Raw genomic sequence first — 20,620 nt, 5'->3', positions numbered from 1 at the left:
GGGATAAGAAAGTGGGGAGATACTGAGAGAGAAGTCGACTCAATTAGAGTGTTGCTTTCGTGGTTTTCAATGATTTTCAGCACAGAGAGCGTGAGAGCAACCTCCTTTGAGTTTCTATTGGCAACTTAAATTCACTTGTACACACAACTAAATAATTTCAAATTTGTGAGGGCACCAAATTTATGCAAAGTTCATCCAAGGTTGCCTGCCACTTTCCAAACGGGCCCTTGCTTTCATCCGACAACACAAATGATGATGATGACTGGTGTATGTGAGACCATGCTCTATAAGTTTTGCTTTGGGAATATATGCTCAGCAAAACCTTTTCTACAACCATTGCACACACCTAGCTCTGGGCCAATGAAATAGTACCATCATGTTCTGCCAGTTGTTAGTTGTTACCAACAGAAAGGGCGCCATTAACATGGCAAATGATCATAAGCGAGCGGCAAAGCAAGCAAGGCCAAGAGAAAAAGCTTTACACTATTTGAATGGAGGCATGAGGTACGTCGCCGCATCAACGCGCGGAAAGGAGCCATAAAAGGGGCAGATGGAGTAGCACACACGCCAAGCCAAAGTCTCCTCTCATCACTGTAATCACTCCGTCAGTTTTTTCTGGTGCCATCCAGCAGCAACTTTCTCCACACCAGCACGCCATATATCAATATCTATCTATCTATATCTATCAATAAATATAAATAATGCTGGAACTATCATTTTCGGCTTATATTTTTAAAGATTATTGTCGAGTCCAAGGCCAAGAGAGAAGGGGAGGGAAGTAAAGCAGCCAAGGCGCGTCTACTGAGCGAGCTTTCCTCGGCTGTACCCCTCTCCGCCTCGCAGCTCCCCCAGATCCAAAACCCAAGCGCGTGCCCGCCCCCGGAATCCAAACCCTAGCAGCGCCGCCCGCTCCCTGCCTGCGATGAGGGGCCTCCGGGCGGACGCCGGCGGCAGCGGCGGTGGCTCATCCTCGTCGGCCTCCACCGCAGGTGATTGCGATTCCTTCCGCTGCGGCGCTGCCCAGTGATGTTCTGGTGGGCTGTAGTTTGCTGAGTTTGATCCGCCTGCCTGGGCTCGCAACTCAGCGGCCTTACCGTCGAATCCGTGCCGCAGACGGCGCTTCTCCGCGTGCTTCCGCTGAATTTCGCGTCCCTCGCGCGCGGCCTGGGCAGATTCTCTCGTTTTCGCGTGGCACCAATGGAGATTTATGTGTTTTTCTTTGTTGCTTCCTCTGCAGAGAGCTCGCGCTTCGACTCGGGGCAGTACTCCTTCTTCGGCAAGGCGCCGCTGGAGGGGCTGGAGCTCGGCGGCAGCATGGCGGATGACGTCGGCCTGGACAGCGGCTATGGCGGCGGCTTCGGTGGGCACGATGATGGGGCATACCAGCTGTCTCCTGTGGGGGAAGAGGTGCGGCTCTCACCGACTTTGTATCCGGCTTCCGCTGTTGCTATCGATTGCGTGCTGCATGCTTCGTAGAGCCCTGATTTTTGTGTTGGTGCGTGCTACTGTTCGAAAGCTGTGAAATTATGTGCATTGCATGTTTCGCACGGTCCTGACTCTGTTTGTTGGTGCTTGCCACTGTTGGATGAGTCTGAGTGGATACTCTTTTATGCAGCAGGATGATAGCTTGTTGTTTTTGGACGTACTGGTCGGCGGTAGTACATTCGATTTTTGCCTTTTGTTTTTGTTCTTGTAAGGAGGAATTGTGTACTTTGGATGCAATAGGTCAAGAGAACTGCCCCTCTAGTTTTGGAGGGGATTGCATCTGATTTAATGTGATAAGAAAACATAGTCCCTCCGACAAGTATTTCCGGACGGAGGGAGTAGTAAATTGTGTCCCTAAGCGTTATGATCTCCACAAAATGTACCTAAGAAAATCATTTTTGTGTGTGTTTCTAACTGGTTAGGACTCGATTGAGCAAAATTGTTCTCTTAGAAAATGGAGGGTATATTGTCAACTATGAGCATTCTTTTATAATAATAACTCAGTACTGAGAAATGTAAATTGGGCTATTGTCAGCTGTAAAAGACGTGATGGTAGTATCCCGCGAAGCCGGCTTCCCTGTTGCTATTGATTGTGTGCTGCACTGCTGCATGCTTCCTAAAGTTCTCTTTGTGTATTGGTGTTTGCTAATGTTTGAAAGCTGTGAAATTATGTGCATTGCATGTTTCGCACAGTCCTGACCGTGTTTATTGGTGATTGCTACTTTTGGATGAGTCATGACTCATGAGTGGGTGCTCTTTTCTGCAGTAGGATGATAGCTCCGTCCTTTTTACTCTAGTCTTAGAGGGGGATACATCTTGACTTAATACTTAAGATGATAAGAAAACATATAGTAAATTGCATCCATAAGTGTTATAACCATCATATTTTTTGTGTCTTTTTATTGGTTAGGACTTGATTGAACAAAAGTGTATTTTTAGAACATGGAGGATTTATTGTCAACTATGAGCGTTCTTTATAATAATATCTCAGTACTGAGAAATGTAAATTGAGCTGTTGTCATCAGGAAAGGGACGTGATGGTAGGATGCGTCTTTGGATCAAATAAAATTCCTTCTGTTAGCTGCCTTCCTGTTGTTTAGTTTCAGCTTCCATTGCTCTGTAGCTGAAATGTGTTTCGCCGTGGAATTAGGACTTAGTAATCAATAAGTTATTTTTCTCTGGAATGTTGACCTTTGAGGGGTGTTGGTACAAGCTTTCTCTTTCTTCTGCACTATGTCCCACCACATACACAAACACCATCAGTGTTTTTGCCATCTGGACTTAGATTTGAGTACCCATATCCATTTATTGAGCAGATCTGGTAACCAGGTGCAACTTAAAGTGATTGCTACTTGGTATGGAACTTTAGGTGACACCTTGCAGTATTTCATGATGCAAATGCGAGCGTATTCTGCCTAACTGTTTTTACTTCTAGTCAGTGCCTATAAGTGCGTAGGCCTATAGGCTGTAGCTATTATACTGGAATGAAGAATCTGTAGCTACTAGGCTTGTCTGGAGATCAAAATGCTTTATTTTCTTTCTTTGTAGTTGATCGCCCAATATAGACTTTCGTAGCAAGTATAATGATATAGGACTGACCTATCAAACCTTCGACATTACATTCTGAAGTAGCTCAATTTCCACCACTTTCATGTTTAACGTTGCCAATTTGCTTCATAAATCATTTCTAGATTTCCTTATTCTGCAAGTTTTTTCCTGCCTACTGTGTAACTTTGGTCGCTCTTCTTTCAGCCTTGCTTTCTTTTGACTCCTGTAGTCATGTTCCCTCTATTTTTCATGATGAAAATTTGTCTTGTTCTTATGTTTTTGCAGATTGATTGCATGAGTAACTTGTCTGAAATTGATGATCTTGCAAGCACATTCGCAAAGGTTAGCAGCCTATATCTAACTTGATTACTTCAGTTGGTGGTCTTATATTTCATACCTATGGTTATAATATATTGAATTATCTGTAGTTTCAAACGATTTAGTATGTCCAGGATGACCCTTTATGCTCTTGAAGGCTTATTACTTCATGCTCAATGCAGTTATTTTCCTGTACTATTTCATGAGTCTTTCTAAAATACTCCCTCTGTAAAGTATTATAAGACGTTGAGCATAATATATGGTCAACTAATATATTGTGAAAAAGATGATCTATTGTGTCAAATTATGCAATCCTGAAAATGACTTTGGAGTACTCTGAGTTATTATATGCTAAGGATAAGTGGATAAAACACATTTTTTTAATCGGTCACACAAGTTCTAGTTTTAGCCATTCATATATAAGTGGATAAAACACACCATATGCCCAGATTTAATCGGTCACTCAAGTTCAAAATATGGCATGAATCCGGATTGCATTCTTACATATCTAAATACCAAAGTTGAAATGTACTAATATGTTAAAAATAAATGGGATAGGTATAGTACATTGTCAAGATCTTTGAGCCTTGTGAGTTAAAACTGAGTATAGGCCCTTTCATGGGCCACCTAATGTTTTCCCCTTTTTATTTCTCATGGACTGCTTACTGAAAAAAAATGTCTTGTCTTCAGTTGAACCGAAGTATTGGTGGAACAAGGAATCCTGGTGTTATTGGTGATAGACGATCAATTTCCAGGGAAAGTAAGTTGCATTTCTGCCCCCAGTTACTACTGAAGCTTGATATTGGAAAAGTTTCTTCATGTTACATGTAGTCTAAACATAGATATACTTAACATTGCGCTGGCCACCTTATTTAGACATGTTTAATATGGAAGATGATAATCAAACCCTAAATATTGTCCATATACATGTCCAGATTTTCATTTCTGTATTCCGGAGCTAAATATCGTGTTTCTTTAGGTTCTTTGACTACCGACTGGGCCCAGGAAGCAGAGTTCTCGAATTGGGTGGATCATGATATACTGGACAGCGATGAATTTCAAGACAGCAAACAATTGTGTCCACAGCCACAGTATTTGCCTCAGTTTGGAGAGTCAAAACCATTGAGCCGAACATCATCCTATCCCCTGGAGCCACTACAACACCGCTCCAGTGAACCTATTCTGGGACATAGATCTCCTTCATTTACATCCTATCCTCCACCAGGTGGTGGTGGATTATCTTATCCTGCACAAGGTCTTACGCGGCACTCGAGCATTCCATCACCTGGTGCTGGTTACCAAATGGGTTCTCCAAGTTCGTCACTTACTGGTTCTCCATATAACATGACTGGTCTACCTCATGGACTGCGGTTGGGGCGAAGCATGTCTTACACTTCTGCAGATCTATACGCAAACAACTTGCTGCAAAACGAATGGCCAAATCAAGCTGGTTCGCATGCTTTTGAGCATCTTAATCTACAGCCCAGTTTATTGCAGCAACAACTATCTTTTCCGGGCAGTTCAATGTCTTCTTTGCTATTTTCTCAGCAGCAACAGCAGCAGCAGAGGTTGTCACTAGTTCAACCGCCTCATCACAATTACCTAAACATGCAGCCTCACTTGTATCACCATCATTCCCCAGAGATAATAGGCAGGTTTGATCATATTCCTAGTGTGCCTTCACCAAGGGACAAGAGATCAAGGTCAGGAAGAGGAAAACACAGTATACGCTTTTCTCAACAACAATCTGATACAGCTAGCCAGAATGTTGACACTGGAGGAACAAAATTCAGATCAAAGTATATGTCATCCGAAGAGATTGATACTATTTTAAGAATGCAGCACTCTGGCAGTCACAGCAGTGATCCTTACGTCGATGACTACTACCACCAAGCTTGTATAGCCAAAAGATCTGTCAATTCTCAGAAGAAGGTGAATTTCTCCCCCGCGTCAATAAAAGACTCCCACTCAAAGTCTAGGTCTGGTGGTGATCAGCATTCATACCTGAAGGTTGATTCTCTTGGAAGAGTGTCATTCTCTTCCATACGTAGGCCTCGCCCTCTTCTTGAAGTTGATATTCCTGCATCTGGTGATGGTCACAAGTCATCTACGAGGCCACTGGAGAAAGAGCCAATGCTGGCAGCCAGAATTACCGTTGAGGATGGTATATGTCTTCTTCTAGATGTAAATGATATTGACCGTGTGTTACAGTCTAGCCAGGCACAGGACAGCAGCTTCCAACTGAGGCGAAGGCGGCAGGTCCTCCTTGAAGGCTTAGCTACATCACTTGAGCTTGTCGACCCTTTTGGCCCCAACAAACCTGGCAATTCATCTGGATTGGCCCCGACGGATGACCTTATTTTTCTCCGCATTGTTTCTCTCCCTAAAGGACGCAAGCTCTTGGCACGGTATCTCCGACTTCTTGCCCCTGGAAGTGAGCTGACCCGCATAGTTTGCATGGCTATCTTTCGGCATCTTAGGAGCTTGTTTGGGGGTTTGCCGTCAGATTCTGGTGCTGCAGAAACAACAGTTAGTCTTGCCAAGACCGTGTCCTCCTGCGTGCATCACATGGAGCTCAGTGCCCTTAGCGCCTGCCTCGCCGCTGTTGTCTGCTCATCGCAACAGCCACCTCTCCGCCCTCTTGGCAGCTCAGCTGGTGATGGTGCTGCTCTAATCATCAAATCAGTACTGGACAGAGCAACTGAGCTACTGGCCGACCCCCATTCTGCAGCCAACTACAGCAGGTCAACCCGTTCGCTTTGGCAGGCGTCGTTCGATGCCTTCTTTGGGCTTCTGACGAAATACTGCGACAGCAAGTACGGGAGCATTCTGCAGAGGTTCAGCATGCAGGGATCCAACTCAATGGCTGGACCTGAAGCCTCGAAAGCCGTCAGCAGGGAGATGCCCGTCGAGCTACTGCGTGCAAGCCTTCCGCACACCAGCGAAGAACAACGCCAGATGCTTCTTGACTTTGCTCGGAAATCCATGCCCGTGATCGGCTACAACCACTCCGGCGCTAGGGGCGGGCATTCTACTACTTCCAAACCTGTTCCCGGTTAAAAGTACATGTGCTGCTTGTCTTTCAGATGGTGATTACAGATAGACACGCTTCCTGCTTCGCAAGATGTGTGAGCTTGGAGAAGTTCCGTTGGCTCCGTGTCGAAAGTTAGCGTTCCTGAGGCTGTGACTAGGATCGAGGTTAATTTAATAGAACCAGCATTCTTCTTCAGGTGGGTGTATGATTCCCCGCCTGATGGCTATATATCCATGACAGATTGTCCATGTATGTACCCTGTGTTGTAACTGTGCAGTGATGGACCAGATGGAAACCTAGTTTTAACCCTTATTTTCTCCCGGTGAAAAACAAGGTGGTGTGGGGTGGCAATGGCTGTGCAAGTAGAGTTTCTACAGACTGTCTTGTGTTTGCTTCTTGGTGGTGGAGGGGTGGGGTGGGGTGGGGGATCTTGTTTCTTGTGTGAGTGGTGGCAGTGTTGAAGCTCTGTCTGCTCTATCTATATGCATTGGTGAGATATGAGATGGTTACACATATGTGTGTGAGGTCTCTTATTTGTAAGCTTGGTTATGATTTGCGTCTCCTCTCATTTCCTATTGTTGCATCATTTTTTCATCTAGCGTTATGCTCTTTCGCTTTGCGCTGCAAAATCGGGCTTTTGTTCCTGGGAATTTGTATGTACGGGGCGAACTTCTTTCGCTTTGCGCTGCAAAACCGGGCTTTTGTTCCTGGAAATTTGTATGTACAGGTGAATTTGGCACGCTGTTATCATGTGCAGGCAGAGCAAATGACTGAAGATGGCATGAACTTTGACAGCAACAGCAGGCTACTACTCACAGGTGAAGTCTCGACCGCAGTCGGATTTTGTCACCGTCACCGAAACCTTCGTCCTCTGGTCCGGCCGGCGAGCTCCCCCGGAGCTCGACGCAGAGCCGCCGTCGCCTTCTCCCCACCCGCCACGCCGGCGTCCAACACGGCACGGTGTTGCCACCATCGCACCCACCACCACACAAGGTCAAAAACTGCTTACCAACCACTACTCAGCCTGTGTTCATTCAGTTAAAAACACGGCGAGGCTTTGGTGCGATCGCCGTCTTCCCGCGAAGTACCCATCCTACCCTCCCCATCACCCGCCTCCCAGGCAGCAGATCTCAGGGGCAAATCCGTCACAGCCAAGAGCCCTCTCCCCCCCGCTTCGGAACCATCGCCCCCGCGCCGCGCTACACAGCGGCAGCGATGGCGCCCTAGGGTTCAATCCAGCCGGCCTCGATCCCTCCGCGCGCCACAATGCAGAGCTCGCTCGCCCGGCCTCCGCCCCCGCCCCCGCCCCCCTTGGCGCGGGGCTCCGCGGGCGCGAGGTTCCTCGCCCGGCCCCGGCCGGCGCCGGCGGTGAGATGCCACGGCGAGCCTGCGTCGTCGTCGTCGGCGGCGTCGGGATGGGCCCCGCCGACGCCGTTCACGGGGAGGGACCCGGACGCGAGGAAGCCGGCGTGGCTGCGGCAGCGGGCGGCGCAGGGGGACAAGTACGCCCGGCTCAGGGAGTCGCTCGGCGAGCTCAAGCTCAACACCGTCTGCGTCGAGGCCCAGTGCCCCAACATCGGAGAGGTAGGTAGAGCCAATCAATCCTCTTGCCACGGAGCCGCCGTGTTCGTGGCCCGGGTGAATGCTTTCAGCGATTTGGTGATGGTTTGCCTGCTGCTGCCGCAGTGCTGGAACGGAGGCGGCGGCGCCGGCGGAGAAGGGGACGGCATCGCCACCGCGACCATCATGCTCCTCGGCGACACCTGCACCCGGGGCTGTCGGTTCTGCGCCGTCAAGACCAGTAACAAGCCTCCGCCGCCCGACGCCCTCGAGCCTCTGAAAACAGCCATCGCGATTGCGAGTTGGGGGTACCATCGCTGACAGTTATCGGCATGTTAAGAACTCGATAAGATGATGTGATCTGAGGAATGCTGTTCTTTGCAGAGTGGACTATGTTGTGTTGACAAGTGTGGACAGAGATGACATCCCTGATGGTGGAAGTGGCCATTTCGCCGAAACAGTCAGGGCTCTCAAGGTTCGTCCCTGACGCCTTAGCTTGCTGATTAAGTTAGTGAATCTACCATGTGATAGTTTTGGGTCTTCTGATCAGGAGTTGAAGCCTACGATATTGGTGGAGTGTCTAACTTCGGATTTTCGAGGCGACCTGGAGGCAGTTGCGTCTCTGGCAAACTCTGGTCTAGATGTGTATGCGCACAACATCGAAACTGTGAGGAGTATGCAGAGAATAGTTAGAGATCCCCGAGCAGGGTAATGCACTTCTCTGACTTCTTCTGTATGTTGCTCAGTCTATTGTGCCCCCACCATTGTGCATACTAACTAGGAGAGTCCTCTAAATCACTATATCGTCAATACCCTCCTCTGAGTTCGTCACACTCATTTACAGTACTCTATGATTTGGTCACATGACACCTGTAATTTCAAAACCTGCATCTTCTCTGATAATTTTAGAAGCAATCACAGAAGGGAAATCACTAATGTCATCATACTAGCATCTGGCGGTGTAACTGTTTCCTTATTTCCAGTCTGTTATCTGTACAGATATGATCAGAGCTTAGGGGTTCTGAAGCAAGCAAAGGCTTGCAAAAAGGGCATGGTGACTAAGTCCTCGATCATGCTTGGTCTTGGTGAGACAGATGAGGAGATAAAGCAAACCATGGCTGACTTGAGGGCCATTGACGTTGACATTCTGACCTTGGGACAATACTTACAGGTTTGATGTTTAGCCCTTTTATTTGAGGAGAATATTTATTGACTTTACAGTGTACCTTTTAGTTTATAATATTACCCTGCTGCCTTTGTAAATGCTGTAACACCCATATCTCCTTGATTATACAGCCAACAGAAAGACATTTGAGAGTCAGAGAATATGTGACTCCTGAGAAGTTTGATTTCTGGAAGGAGTATGGAGAATCTTTAGGATTTGTGTATGTTGCTAGCGGACCTCTGGTAAGCATTGCATATAGCTGGTTATGTTCTTAGATAATAATATTTGAGACAAGGAATACCAGTGTTTATATAAAGAAGACAAAACTTTTACCAATGCCCACTCACCCAGACAGGGAAACTGTTGTTGTTTTGCATCCTCGATAAAACATGCCTCTCTGCTATCCAGCTTGTGAAACCACACAAAAGAAAAAGCTAGCCCTTGTCTTGTTAGTTATTGGTGGTGGAATCGTACGCAGTTTTGTGGTTGCTGCTGTTAGCAAACTACAGGAACTCACTTTTGTATTCTCGTACTTTTTCAGGTCCGGTCGTCTTACCGCGCGGGGGAGATATTTGTCCAAAATTTTGTCAGACAGAAAAAGGCCCAGCTTGTATCTGCATCGTAGTCTGATTCCCGCCAGTCCATTCTATCCTGTGCCAGAGTTTTACACAGGAAGAGTTAATTCTGAGGCCTCCAGAGCGTAGGGCAATGTTGATCCTTCAAAGTTTGACGCCTGTCAGTTTTATGATTGCTTACACCTGATATTCAATTTCTCTGGGCACTCTGGCGCGTGCCGAATATTTTTGTTTGTATCACTTGCTTAGACAGATAGTTGTGTGCCTGTATGGAAATCCGGCAGATGTTGCATCTGCTGCTTTCTCTATGATTTATAGTGCTATATATAGTGGTGTCCTGATTTTTTCTGAAACACTGTGTGTTTTGGCATGTCTGCTGGAGTTCCTTTAGAGTTTAGAGTTGCCATTACGTGCCTAAACTGAAATATTTATTGCACTTGCACTGGTGTGTGCCAGCGACTTGCAAAGTGAGTACTCACTCTGTTCACAAATATAATATGTTCTATTTTTTTGCTGGTACTTTTTTCTGAATCGGATGCATATAGACATGTTTTAGTGTGTTTGTTCACTCATTTCAGCCCGAATGTAGTCCATATTGAAATATCCAAAAGGAGCAAGCAATGAATGCCCTTTAGGGACCTTTGGATACCAAGATTTCTGACCTCTTACTTTTGTACTCCCTCTGTTCTTAAATATAAGTCTTTTTAAAGATTCCAATGCGGACTACATACGGAGCAAAATGAGTGAATCTACATTCTAAAATATGTCTATATACATCCGTATGTAGTTTGTATTGGAATCTCTAAAAAGACTTATAAGTATTTAGGAACGGAGGGAGTAGTTATGAATTGGGGAATATAATCAATTGTCCTGCCAGAGCCCGCCAATTTGTCAAGTTGAGGCATTTCAGTTTGGATTTCAAATAAAACCCTGAGTGGCAAAATAGCTCTATGCCAGAATCATAAAAAGTTGAACACCTCTTATTTGACTTCTTCATTATTTTGAAATACAAAAAAGACCCAAATCTAAAATGCAAAGGTTATCTTATTCAAAACCCCAATCATCACATTCCCTCTCTTGATTTGACCGGCCCTGCCACAACATTTGTACATTTGGATGCTACTACCGCACTTTCCAGGGGATTAGCTTCCAAGGATATTTATCCAGTTCACAATCATAAGAAATTTGTTCCCTGCCATATTTTCTTCCCCGGATTCCGATAATTTCTAAAATTCTCTAATAACAGTGTCAAGAACCACACGTGGCAAGTTTCCCTGCATGTGACTCAGACATGCTTTTATCCTAGGTGTTGCCTACGACTTTGCATGGAGCTTAAATTAAAGCCATGAAACAAGTAGCTGGCAAATCTATTTTTCTATACTTGCCAATAAATGATGAGCTACAAAAGTATTTGTTTTTCTTCATGTCAATCTTATATTTGTAAACGGAGGGAGTACATATTTAACGGCATGGGAGGCCCTCTAAGAACAAACCCATGCGGGTTCAAAGAGGACCGAACGTATGCACTCAACCATGAGTTAAGGAAACAATGAGATCAAAAGTGACATAAAAGTGAAGCAAAGAGCAAAGCCTGAAGAGTACCGTACAAAACTACTCTGTAAATTAATATAAGAGTGTTTAGATCACTACTGTAGTGATCTAAACGGAGAGGGAGGGAGGGGGAGAGAGAGAGAGCGCGCGCTAGCTTTTGCCAAAAAGAAAGAGGAGCGAGAGAGATGATATGCCCGATAGTGAGCGAGTGATGTAAGGGGAAGGCGGAGAGTGGACCTTTTACGTTAGGTCCAACTATTACATAGTTACTGATCCTCTCAACACGTTGATGAAACATTAATTACTACTCCCTCCATCCAAAACTAGTGAAGTACTCCCTCTGTAAAGAAATATAGTATTTTTTGTCTCCTGCTAACTACTCCTACAACTCTATAAATGAAGATACAGATATGAGTTTTCTCTCCAAATTGACCCACTCGTAGCATCTTTCAGCTCGAGCTTGCACTTTAGGCCCGTGCAAACTTGTCCACTCCGCCACCTTTTTAGCTTGGAAGTGAAAACAGGAACATGGGGATGAGAAGTACCTGAGCAGCATCGATGTATGTATGGATCTTGCTTGCATTCTTAAAAAATCTAGCTTAACCCGCGCAGCGGCACGCCGTCTGTCACGGTCCGTCGGTTCAGTTTCATGATCCAACCTGATGCCGAGAATAGACGAATCGAAGACATTTATGTTACAACTTGCACACACTTACAAGTTACAACAATGGCCCACTGTCAGTATGTGATCCATTCCTCGCGAGGCGTATCACTTGGATGAGGCTGCTGGTCTCCTTGACTTGTGGGGCCCACCATCTTGTTCTTTCTCTTTGGATCCAGTGACCTTTCCCGCACAAGTGTTGCCTGCACTTTCTTCAGTTTCATCAATTAGCACCTTCAGCTGCTCTTCTTTTCTTATTGTAATGCTGTTGCACGCTTAGCCTTGGCATGGTCTCGGCGCTTCTCCTAGCGTCGCTGCATCCAGGGTGTTACAATTATCAATATGTCCAAGCATGTGATTTGCACCAGACAGATCGAACGATATTGTGTTGTGCTGCAACCATCACACGATTGTCACCTGATGCATTGCACGGTGTACGACCTGCACTTCTCAACCATCATGTCTAAGGGCTTATTTGCACTGGCGGAGCTAGGTAGAAACTGCTGGGGAGTGCACAATGCTAAAAGAATCTCATCTAAGCCCTCCCTTAAATTTTTTTCACTGTTGGGAGGGGGGGGGGGGGGGGGGGGGGGGGGGGGCACGCCCCCCTAGTTGTGCATCCGCCACTGCCCCTTTGATTCAAGGATATTCATATGATTTTTAGCAGATTTTTTGCTTCCCTACAAAAATTTCCTATCGTACATAATTTGATTTGTAGGATTGAATTTATAAGGATTCCCCCCTAAGGTTCCTACCTATGTTGTTCAATTTGTATGATTCTAATCCTAAGGATTGCATTGAACTACAAAAGTCCTCTTTTTAGCTGGAGCTCATGTGAGTTTTTTTTTGAGGATAAGCTCATGTGAGCTTGGATGAACAGTAAATTTTGAAAAATAATGATGTATTTGTTGTCAACAAATAATGTGAAACGGACATTACATTGACGTTTGTATGCGTACTCTGTTTTTTTGGCAACAAAACATTGACGTTTGTTTCACATGCGTGAAAAACATTTTTTTTAAGCATGTGAAACGGACAAATTTTTTTAGATTTCCCTTTTGGATTCGGGAGCTCAGTGTGATCTCGAGCTATGTAACTTCTTACTTATGACTTTCTTTGCACTACCTTATCTTAACCGTTGATTTTTTTTGAGAATCATCTTAACCGTTGTTAAATAGAAGTTTTCTCTTTTTTTTTGAGGAAATTAGAAGTTTTCTCGGAAAGGGAAAAACTCCACCCTCCGACTCCCGATCCAACTAAACAGGACCGCCTCAAGGCCGACTCGGCTAGCAGGCCAGCAGTGACTTTCTTTAAATAGGACCGCCTCAAGGCCGACTCGGGGTAGCAGGCCGACTCGGATTAGTTGGCACCTCCGCCAGGCCGCCCTATTTTAACCAGGCCCAGGCGCCCAGCACCAGCGCACGCCGCGGATTCACCTCGGCTGTTCGTCTCCACATTATTCTCTCCGGCGGCGGCGACTCGACTCTCGGCGAGGGGCGGAGATGTCCTACCTACTCCCGCACCTGCACTCCGGCTGGGCGGTGGACCAGGCCATCCTCGCCGAGGAGGAGCGGCTGGTCATGATCCGCTTCGGCCACGACTGGGACGAGACGTGCATGCAGGTACGGTGCCCACCCCCCAACCAAACCCTAACTTCTTCTTGATTCTCGCTCGATCCAACTGTTTGGTTTGATTGTTTGAGGCCGTTCGGTCCGGGGTGCCCGCACGCCGGGTTCGTGTCAGAAATTGGGCGGGGATTTGTTAAAACCGGGCAGGATTCGCCGTGCGCGCTAGACCATGCTAGATTTAGTTTTAGGGAACACGTGGAAGGAATTCTGCCTCATGCTGATTTGTGTGACAATTTCGCTGATTAGCTACTAGTAGGAGTAAGCTCTGGTAAGGATTGGTTGCAATATGTGTTTTGTAATGCAGATATCTGAACTTGGTCTTGAGGAATCTCAGCGCAGCACTGCTGCTTGGATGGTTCATATAGTATTTTCACAAGTGCTCTTAGTGCTTCGTAATTTTGCTGCTCCCCAGGTAGTATGCACGCATCCTGCAGGCACCTTTCCATTGCCTGAGAGGATAGGTGGTTGGTTAGTTTGGATATGTAGCACAAGTGGAGCAAGTCATGCGCCTCTGTTTTTCTTGAAATAAAGCTTCTAATTTTTAACGAGCTAGATAGTTACTCACAATCTATATTTTTCTGTCCGTAATATATTTGGAGTAGTTCAAGCTGGTTCTTTGGTTAAGCTGAGGTAGAACTAGCCATTGTGTACTGACATCATGTACCTCACCACATAATTCTGACGAAATTGTGTGATTTGTGCTTTACTTTCTTTCATTGGGTTGTGTAAAATAATCCATCTCTGAAGTCCTTTTATTTATGTTATTGGCTGCAGGTTGACCTTTTAATTTTATCAGGTTTTGGTTCTAAATCAATCTAGTAAGTCTGGATATCGGTAGTATGTTACACATGGTTGCTATTGCTGCTCTTGGATGATTTCTTGCACCTCGGAGTGCTTCCGTGATCTGTTTATCTTTATGTTAAATAGTTAGCTTTGTTAATGATCTGGTTATGATTGATGGTGTTAATACAAATAGCTTAACTGCTGTTTTGGTATACTGGTGCAGGGCTGCTACATAGCTGATTAATATGGGAGCAAATGCTCTTAATTCTCCGTATGTACTATCCACACATCCTACAAGTGATTTTGCATTCAACCTTTCCATTATCATAGGCTCATACCGTCAGAAGCTAGTTGGTCGATTTGTAGTAGGGTAGAAGTTGGAGGATTTTTGGATGTCTCCTTTTGTTGAAGTAAAGCTTCTATGTGTACTGAGAGCTAGGTAGGAACTCACCTCTATATTTTGCTGCGTTTCACATATATATTTGGAGTAGTTCTCAACTGGTTGCTTGATTGAGTTGAACTGTTGAAGTAGAGCTAGCCATTAATACTCGGAGGAAGTTAAGCGATGGGTGCTTTTCTTCTTTTATTGAAGGCCAATTGTTTTATATTCTTGATTGCAGACTTGCAGTTTAACTTTTTATTATTAGTCTTTGGTTCTACATCAATCTAGCATGGTTGTATGTTGTTGACTTCATTATGAGTTTCTGACTATCTGCTTGTTCATGTTTAGATGGACGAGGTGCTGTCAGGGGTGGCTGAGACCATAAAGAACTTTGCGGTGATCTACCTCGTCGACATCACGGAGGTTCCTGACTTCAACACCATGTACGAGCTGTATGATCCGTCAACGGTGATGTTCTTCTTCCGCAACAAGCACATCATGATTGATCTCGGGACGGGAAACAACAACAAGATCAACTGGGCAATGAAAGACAAGCAAGAGTTTGTTGACATTGTGGAGACTGTCTACAGAGGAGCTCGTAAGGGGCGTGGTCTGGTGATTGCTCCCAAGGATTACTCCACAAAATACCGTTACTGAGGTATCTGTGCCTGGCTATTCATGTGCAGTGTGTGGCCTGCTCTGTTCCGTGATATGCGCTGTGTGACCCTTGATGTAATGTCTGTCAACTTTGAAAGTGTCGTAACTATGTATTTGTATCTTGAATATCAACATGTCATAAACCTGTAACCCTTTAAAACAGGACCTGCTGTCTATTGGTATTACTGCTAAAAGTGATATTTGGCGTGAACTATTTGTATGAATTGCTGAACAGAGGTCTTTACGAATCTCAGTGCTTCACTGCTACCTCCTCGGATGATTGATTATATGTAAACAAATGCTCTTAGTGCTTTGCAATTGTGCTGCTCCCCAGGTACCATCCACACATCCTGCAGGCGCCTGAGAGAATATGTGGTTAGTTTGGATATGTAGCAGAAGTGGAGGAAGGCCCTGTGTCTCCGATTTTCTTGAAATAAAGCTTCTAATTTTTAATGACCTAGATTGTTGCTCTCATTTTTCTGCCTGCAACATATTTGTAGTAGTTCAAGCTGGTTCCTTAGTTAAGTTGAAGTAGAACCAGCCATCATGACATCATGTACCTCACCACATAATCATGTGGAAATTGAGTCATTTGTGCTTCTCTTTTTTTTCCATTCAGCAACTTGTTTCATTGTGTTGTGCAAAATAATCCATCTCTGAAGTCCTTTTGTTACTGCAGGTTGAACTTTCAATTTTATCAGGCTTTGGTTCTAAATCAATCTAGTAAGTCTGGATATCTGTAGTTATATTACATGAGGTTGCTATTGCTACTCATGGATGGTTTCTTGCACATTGGAGTGCTTCCATGATCTGTTTATCTTTATGTTAAATGGTTAGCTTTGTTAATGATCTGGTTATGATAGCGTTAATATAAATAGCTTAGCTGCTGTTTTGGTGTACTGGGCAGGGCTGCTACTTAGAGGATTAATATGGGACCTAATGCTCTTAATGCTCATATGTAGTAATATCCACACATCTTACAAGAGATTTTGCATTCAGCCTTTCCATTATCATAGGCTCATAGTCTCAGAAGTTAGTTGGTCAATTTGGAGTAGGGTAGAAGTGGGATGATTTTGGATGTCTCTTTTTGTTGAAGTGAAGCTTCTATGTGTACTGAGAGCTAGGTTGCAACTCACTTTTATACTTTGCTGTGTTTCACATATATATATATATATTTGTAGTAGTTTACAACTGGTTGCTTGATTGAGTTGAAGTAGAACTAGCCATTATAGTCGGAGGAAGTTAAGCGATGGGTAATAAAATGTCTTAGATTGCAGACTTGCAGTTTAATTGTTTAGCAGGCTTTGGTTCTACATCAATCTAGCATGGTTGTATGTTGTTGACTTCATTACAAGTTTCTGACTATCTGCTTGTTCATGTTTAGATGAATGAGGTGCTGTCAGGGGTGGCTGAGACCATAAAAACTTTGCGGTGATCTACCTCGTCGACATCACGGAGGTTCCTGACTTCAACACCATGTACGAGCTGTATGACCCGTCGACGGTGATGTTCTTCTTCCGCAACAAGCACATCATGATTGATCTTGGGACAGGAAACAACAAGATTTGACTGGGCAGTGAAAGAAACTGTCTACAGAGGAGCTCGTAAAGGCCGCCCAAGGATTACTCCACCAAATACTGTTACTGAGGTATCTTTGCCTGGCAGTGTGTAGTCCGCTCTGTTCTTCGAAATGCCAGTACTTACGCTGTAGCCCTTGATGTAATGTCGGTCAACTCTGAAAGTGTCGCGTAACTATGTATCTGTATCTTGAATATCGTCATTTCATGAACTTGTAGCCCTTGGAAACAGGGCCTGTTGCCTATTTGTATGGCTGATAAAACAGATCTTTGGTTTAAACTGTGTGTGCGCATGGCTGAACCAAGGGCTCGAATTGTCATGCTGGTAGAATGTTACTGCTCGCTGAAGCAGGTTGATATTCAGTTGAACGAAAATCGCAGGCCTCTTGCATTATTAGAGTTGTAGGCTCCATTTCCCCCCTTGTTCTTGGTTTCAATTGTGAGTGATGTATGTACTCTTGGTCCTGCGTAGTGATGTGATGCTATGTGACTGCAGAGTAAGTTTGAAAAGTTGTATGCCAGTATAGATAACAATAATCAAGTGATCAGTATGGTCCGGAGATAATAATCTGAAACCTCATCTGGCCGTCCATCAGGGAGCTTAACTGAACGTGAATTGGCGAGATAAAGCTATCCCTTGAATTTTCGCCATGTAGGCAGCGTTAAACCCAATGCACTTGCTTAAAGAATCAAGAAAGAGGAGCCGTCCATGATTTGCATGGATCTGTCGGTGCTAACAAGAATGTTTGTTTCGCCGCTAGGACACCATAGCGGTGGTGGCGCAGTTGGCTAGCGCGTAGCTGTCATAGACCGGAGCTCGAGAGTTCGAGCCTCCCATATGAGACCTCGTAGTGATGAAACGCTCCGTGACAACTTGGGTCGTCACATCAACACCTGATTAATCAGGTGAAATGAGCAAGTCTGAACCTGGTCTTCTTTTTTTCTTCTCTTTTTTTTGGTTCAGCCTAACCTCACATAGCTTCATGATGCTACAAAAAGTCTTCAGCTACCAGCTTTCAGGTTCCGGGTTCATGGTCTGGGAATTCTGGTGTTGGAGAAGTGGGAGCACTTCAGACAAGGGAACATCTCATCAGTCATCTGTCATTAGACCAGTATATTTTTTTAAAAAATGGAGGAGGACCCCCGGCCTCTGCATCTGGACGATGCATGCAACCACTTTATTAATTATTCACACAAGACCTTATAAAGTCATACAACAGTAAGACTGAAGCCACCGTCTAGGCAACAAAAGTGTCGCTACTCCTATCCAAGTGATGAAGGGATGCTGATAGTCTGGGCCTAATACCAAACAGACCTCGCAGCCAAACCTAACATCTCAAACCTGAGATCCCATCCAGGACGCCTGCCGGGTATGGGTCACCTACCAGTTCGGCGCACTCCTCAACCAGGACGCCTGCCGGGTCTGAGGCCGCCGCAGCCACCTGCCACCAATCCATCTTCAGAGCTGTACTGCTGCATCTACCTTGCCCGGTCTAGCTGCCGTCGACGCCACCTCGACGCCAGATCGCGTCACCCTCCTGCGCGAGTCCATCTCCGCGCATCGGACGCAGAGTCACCACAGCGCCATGCCGCTGAGACCCGTCGCCATCAATGAGTGAGATGCCGCACCGCTCCACCAAAGAATCCGTCCTCTGGTCCTGCATCCAGCCGCTGCTCAAAAAAACGATGCCCCCATGAGGGAAAACGACGCCCCAAAAGCATCTCCATCGTCTGATCCGGAAACTCCGGATCAAGGTTTTCACCCAGAGCAGCGCAAGCAAGTCGACAGAAGCTGCAGAGGCGATGTCTTCAACAAGATAACGACGCGAAAAACGCCGCCATCGCCCGCCATGACCCGAGTCATAGCATGGTTTTCACCGGCAGCCCCGTCTCCCCACTGTACGCCGAGACTGGATGCGAGAATCCACAACCATCTAGCCGACCACCTCCGGCGGAGAAGATGGCCACCACCACCACGCCGAGGGCCGGAGCCCCCGACATCCTCGTGTCGCGTGCCTAGTCCAGAGGCCTCTTGCCGCGCCGGAACAAAGGATGCGCACGACGGCTCGAGGAACCACCATCAAGATCCGAATGGGATCCAGATCGGACACCCTAGCCGCCGACGTGATCTCTTCGTCGCCGCCACCAGCACGACAACCCTGGTCGCCACCGGCCTGCGCCATCGCCCTTGGATCGGCCGGAGTGGGTCGCCGCCACCCAGATCCGATCACCGGCCGAGGAAGATTGCCACCGCCGCCGCTGCGGCCCGTAGGCTTAGCCTGCGATGCCCTCGGCGGCGGCGGCGGGAGGAGAGGGAGGCCCCGGTGCGGCGCGGCGCCGCCGCACGGGGGGAGGAGGTCACGGGGGGAGGAGGTCACGGGTCTATGATTAGACCAGTATATATGTTAATGCTCTCCTTGTGTCTACCCCATGTTGCGCTGAGCCGCTGACGCAGGTTCATATTCAGAGAATGAAAATCCCAGGCACCGAACATATTAGAGTTGCAGGTCCCAACTTTTTCTTGTTCCTTGTTTTGGATGGTGGGCAATGAACTCTCAGTGCCTCACTCGTGGTTTAGAAATTCCGACTATTCTCGTGTGTTTATTATACCGTACTTGTCGATACCTTAAGTTCCTCCTGATTCAGTAAGTTGCTCCTGCGTAGTGATGTGATGTTATATATGACTGCGGACCAAGTCCTCGACCGATTTAATCATTTGAACAAGTTCCTCCTGATTCAGTTAGTCAGGTGTTGAAAAGTTGTATTTCAGCATATTATAGATAATGAAGAAAGAACAATCAGTGATCTGTACTGTCCGGAGATAATCTTTGTGATGTGTTTTTTCTTTTTCTTGAGGCATTTTGGGTTGTGGTTTGCATGGATGGTTGTGTCAAATCTCATCCGGCTGTTCATCAGGGAACTTAACTGGATGTGAACCGCAAGATAAATACATCCCTGAATTTTCGCCATGTACGTAGCGTTAAACACAAAAAATGAACATCCATGGTTTGAATGGTCTTGCTTGCTTAAGAAGGATTTTGTTTCGCTTCCAGCACAACAAGTGGGGTGGTGGCGCAGTTGGCTAGCGCGTAGGTCTCATAGCTTGATGAAACGTGAGCAATCCTGAGGTCGATGGTTCGAGCCTCTCTCACCCTACACTGAAAAAAAGACCATCGTAGTGATGAAGCGCTCAATGGCAACTTGGGTCGCCACATGGTACATCTGATTCGTCAGGTGAAACCGAGCATGTCTGAACCTTGGTCTTCTTTTTTCATTTTATTTTTTGCTGTTACGTCGTCAGGTGAAACCGAGCATGTCTGAACCTTGGCCTTCTTTTTTCATTTTTTTTTGGTTCTGCCTATACTACAATAATCTCCTCCACAATTTCAGTTCCCTGCTTGCTCCTTTGCGTGTCCTGCCCAAGCACTGATGTTCAGGCTCACAAAGGCTGGATTTTCACGTGATATGTTGCCTAATGCATCTTCATTATGCATCTTGGTTATGGACTAATGGTCTGGGAACTTGGAGGAGAAATGGGAGTACCTTCAGACGAGGGAGCATCTCATTCTCATTACATCAGTATAGGAAGCACTTGGGAGCTCTTTGGGTTCATCTTTAAGAATCCACTGTGATAAATTCGAATTGTCGCTGTGACCTCTGAGACATATCTATCCATGCGTCTGTATTCCTCAACCA

At 45.9% G+C, this 20,620-nt stretch overlaps 3 protein-coding genes and 1 pseudogene across 3 annotated transcripts; all 4 read left to right on the top strand.

The window, feature by feature from the left end:
• Positions 1–743: 743 nt before the first annotated feature.
• Positions 744–6,736, top strand: LOC109773420 (protein PAT1 homolog 1). Its single transcript, XM_020332111.4, has 5 exons — positions 744–989; positions 1,238–1,407; positions 3,319–3,375; positions 4,042–4,111; positions 4,331–6,736. Exons 1-5 carry the CDS (start codon positions 923–925, stop codon positions 6,409–6,411), a joined length of 2,445 nt encoding a protein of 814 aa, XP_020187700.1. The 5' UTR covers positions 744–922; the 3' UTR covers positions 6,412–6,736.
• A 675-nt stretch (positions 6,737–7,411) lies between these two features.
• On the top strand, positions 7,412–10,204 carry LOC109773419 (lipoyl synthase 2, chloroplastic). Its single transcript, XM_020332110.4, has 7 exons — positions 7,412–7,969; positions 8,072–8,253; positions 8,330–8,420; positions 8,496–8,653; positions 8,945–9,116; positions 9,242–9,352; positions 9,652–10,204. The coding sequence occupies exons 1-7, from the start codon at positions 7,652–7,654 to the stop codon at positions 9,733–9,735; spliced, it is 1,116 nt and encodes a 371-aa protein (XP_020187699.1). The 5' UTR covers positions 7,412–7,651; the 3' UTR covers positions 9,736–10,204.
• A 3,032-nt stretch (positions 10,205–13,236) lies between these two features.
• LOC109773417 (thioredoxin-like protein YLS8) lies at positions 13,237–15,558 on the top strand. Its single transcript, XM_020332108.4, has 2 exons — positions 13,237–13,519; positions 15,039–15,558. Exons 1-2 carry the CDS (start codon positions 13,400–13,402, stop codon positions 15,345–15,347), a joined length of 429 nt encoding a protein of 142 aa, XP_020187697.1. The 5' UTR covers positions 13,237–13,399; the 3' UTR covers positions 15,348–15,558.
• A 1,173-nt stretch (positions 15,559–16,731) lies between these two features.
• LOC109773418 (thioredoxin-like protein YLS8) lies at positions 16,732–17,204 on the top strand (annotated as a pseudogene).
• Positions 17,205–20,620: the final 3,416 nt, after the last annotated feature.

This window comes from Aegilops tauschii, chromosome 1 (genome assembly GCF_002575655.3).
Source record: "Aegilops tauschii subsp. strangulata cultivar AL8/78 chromosome 1, Aet v6.0, whole genome shotgun sequence".
Classification (NCBI taxonomy): domain Eukaryota; kingdom Viridiplantae; phylum Streptophyta; class Magnoliopsida; order Poales; family Poaceae; genus Aegilops; species Aegilops tauschii.
This window is presented reverse-complemented; position numbering and strand designations above follow the sequence as displayed.

Excerpts from the sequence above, each read along its gene's own strand:
- LOC109773420 (XM_020332111.4), top strand. The coding sequence starts at position 923 with ATGAGGGGCCTCCGGGCGGACGCCGGCGGCAGCGGCGGTGGCTCATCC. Across the intron at positions 3,376-4,041 it reads TTGCAAGCACATTCGCAAAG|TTGAACCGAAGTATTGGTGG; the intron begins GTTAGCAGCCTA and ends TCTTGTCTTCAG. Across the intron at positions 4,112-4,330 it reads ACGATCAATTTCCAGGGAAA|GTTCTTTGACTACCGACTGG; the intron begins GTAAGTTGCATT and ends GTGTTTCTTTAG.
- LOC109773419 (XM_020332110.4), top strand. The coding sequence starts at position 7,652 with ATGCAGAGCTCGCTCGCCCGGCCTCCGCCCCCGCCCCCGCCCCCCTTG. Across the intron at positions 7,970-8,071 it reads AGTGCCCCAACATCGGAGAG|TGCTGGAACGGAGGCGGCGG; the intron begins GTAGGTAGAGCC and ends CTGCTGCCGCAG. Across the intron at positions 9,353-9,651 it reads ATGTTGCTAGCGGACCTCTG|GTCCGGTCGTCTTACCGCGC; the intron begins GTAAGCATTGCA and ends GTACTTTTTCAG.
- LOC109773417 (XM_020332108.4), top strand. The coding sequence starts at position 13,400 with ATGTCCTACCTACTCCCGCACCTGCACTCCGGCTGGGCGGTGGACCAG. Across the intron at positions 13,520-15,038 it reads GGGACGAGACGTGCATGCAG|ATGGACGAGGTGCTGTCAGG; the intron begins GTACGGTGCCCA and ends GTTCATGTTTAG.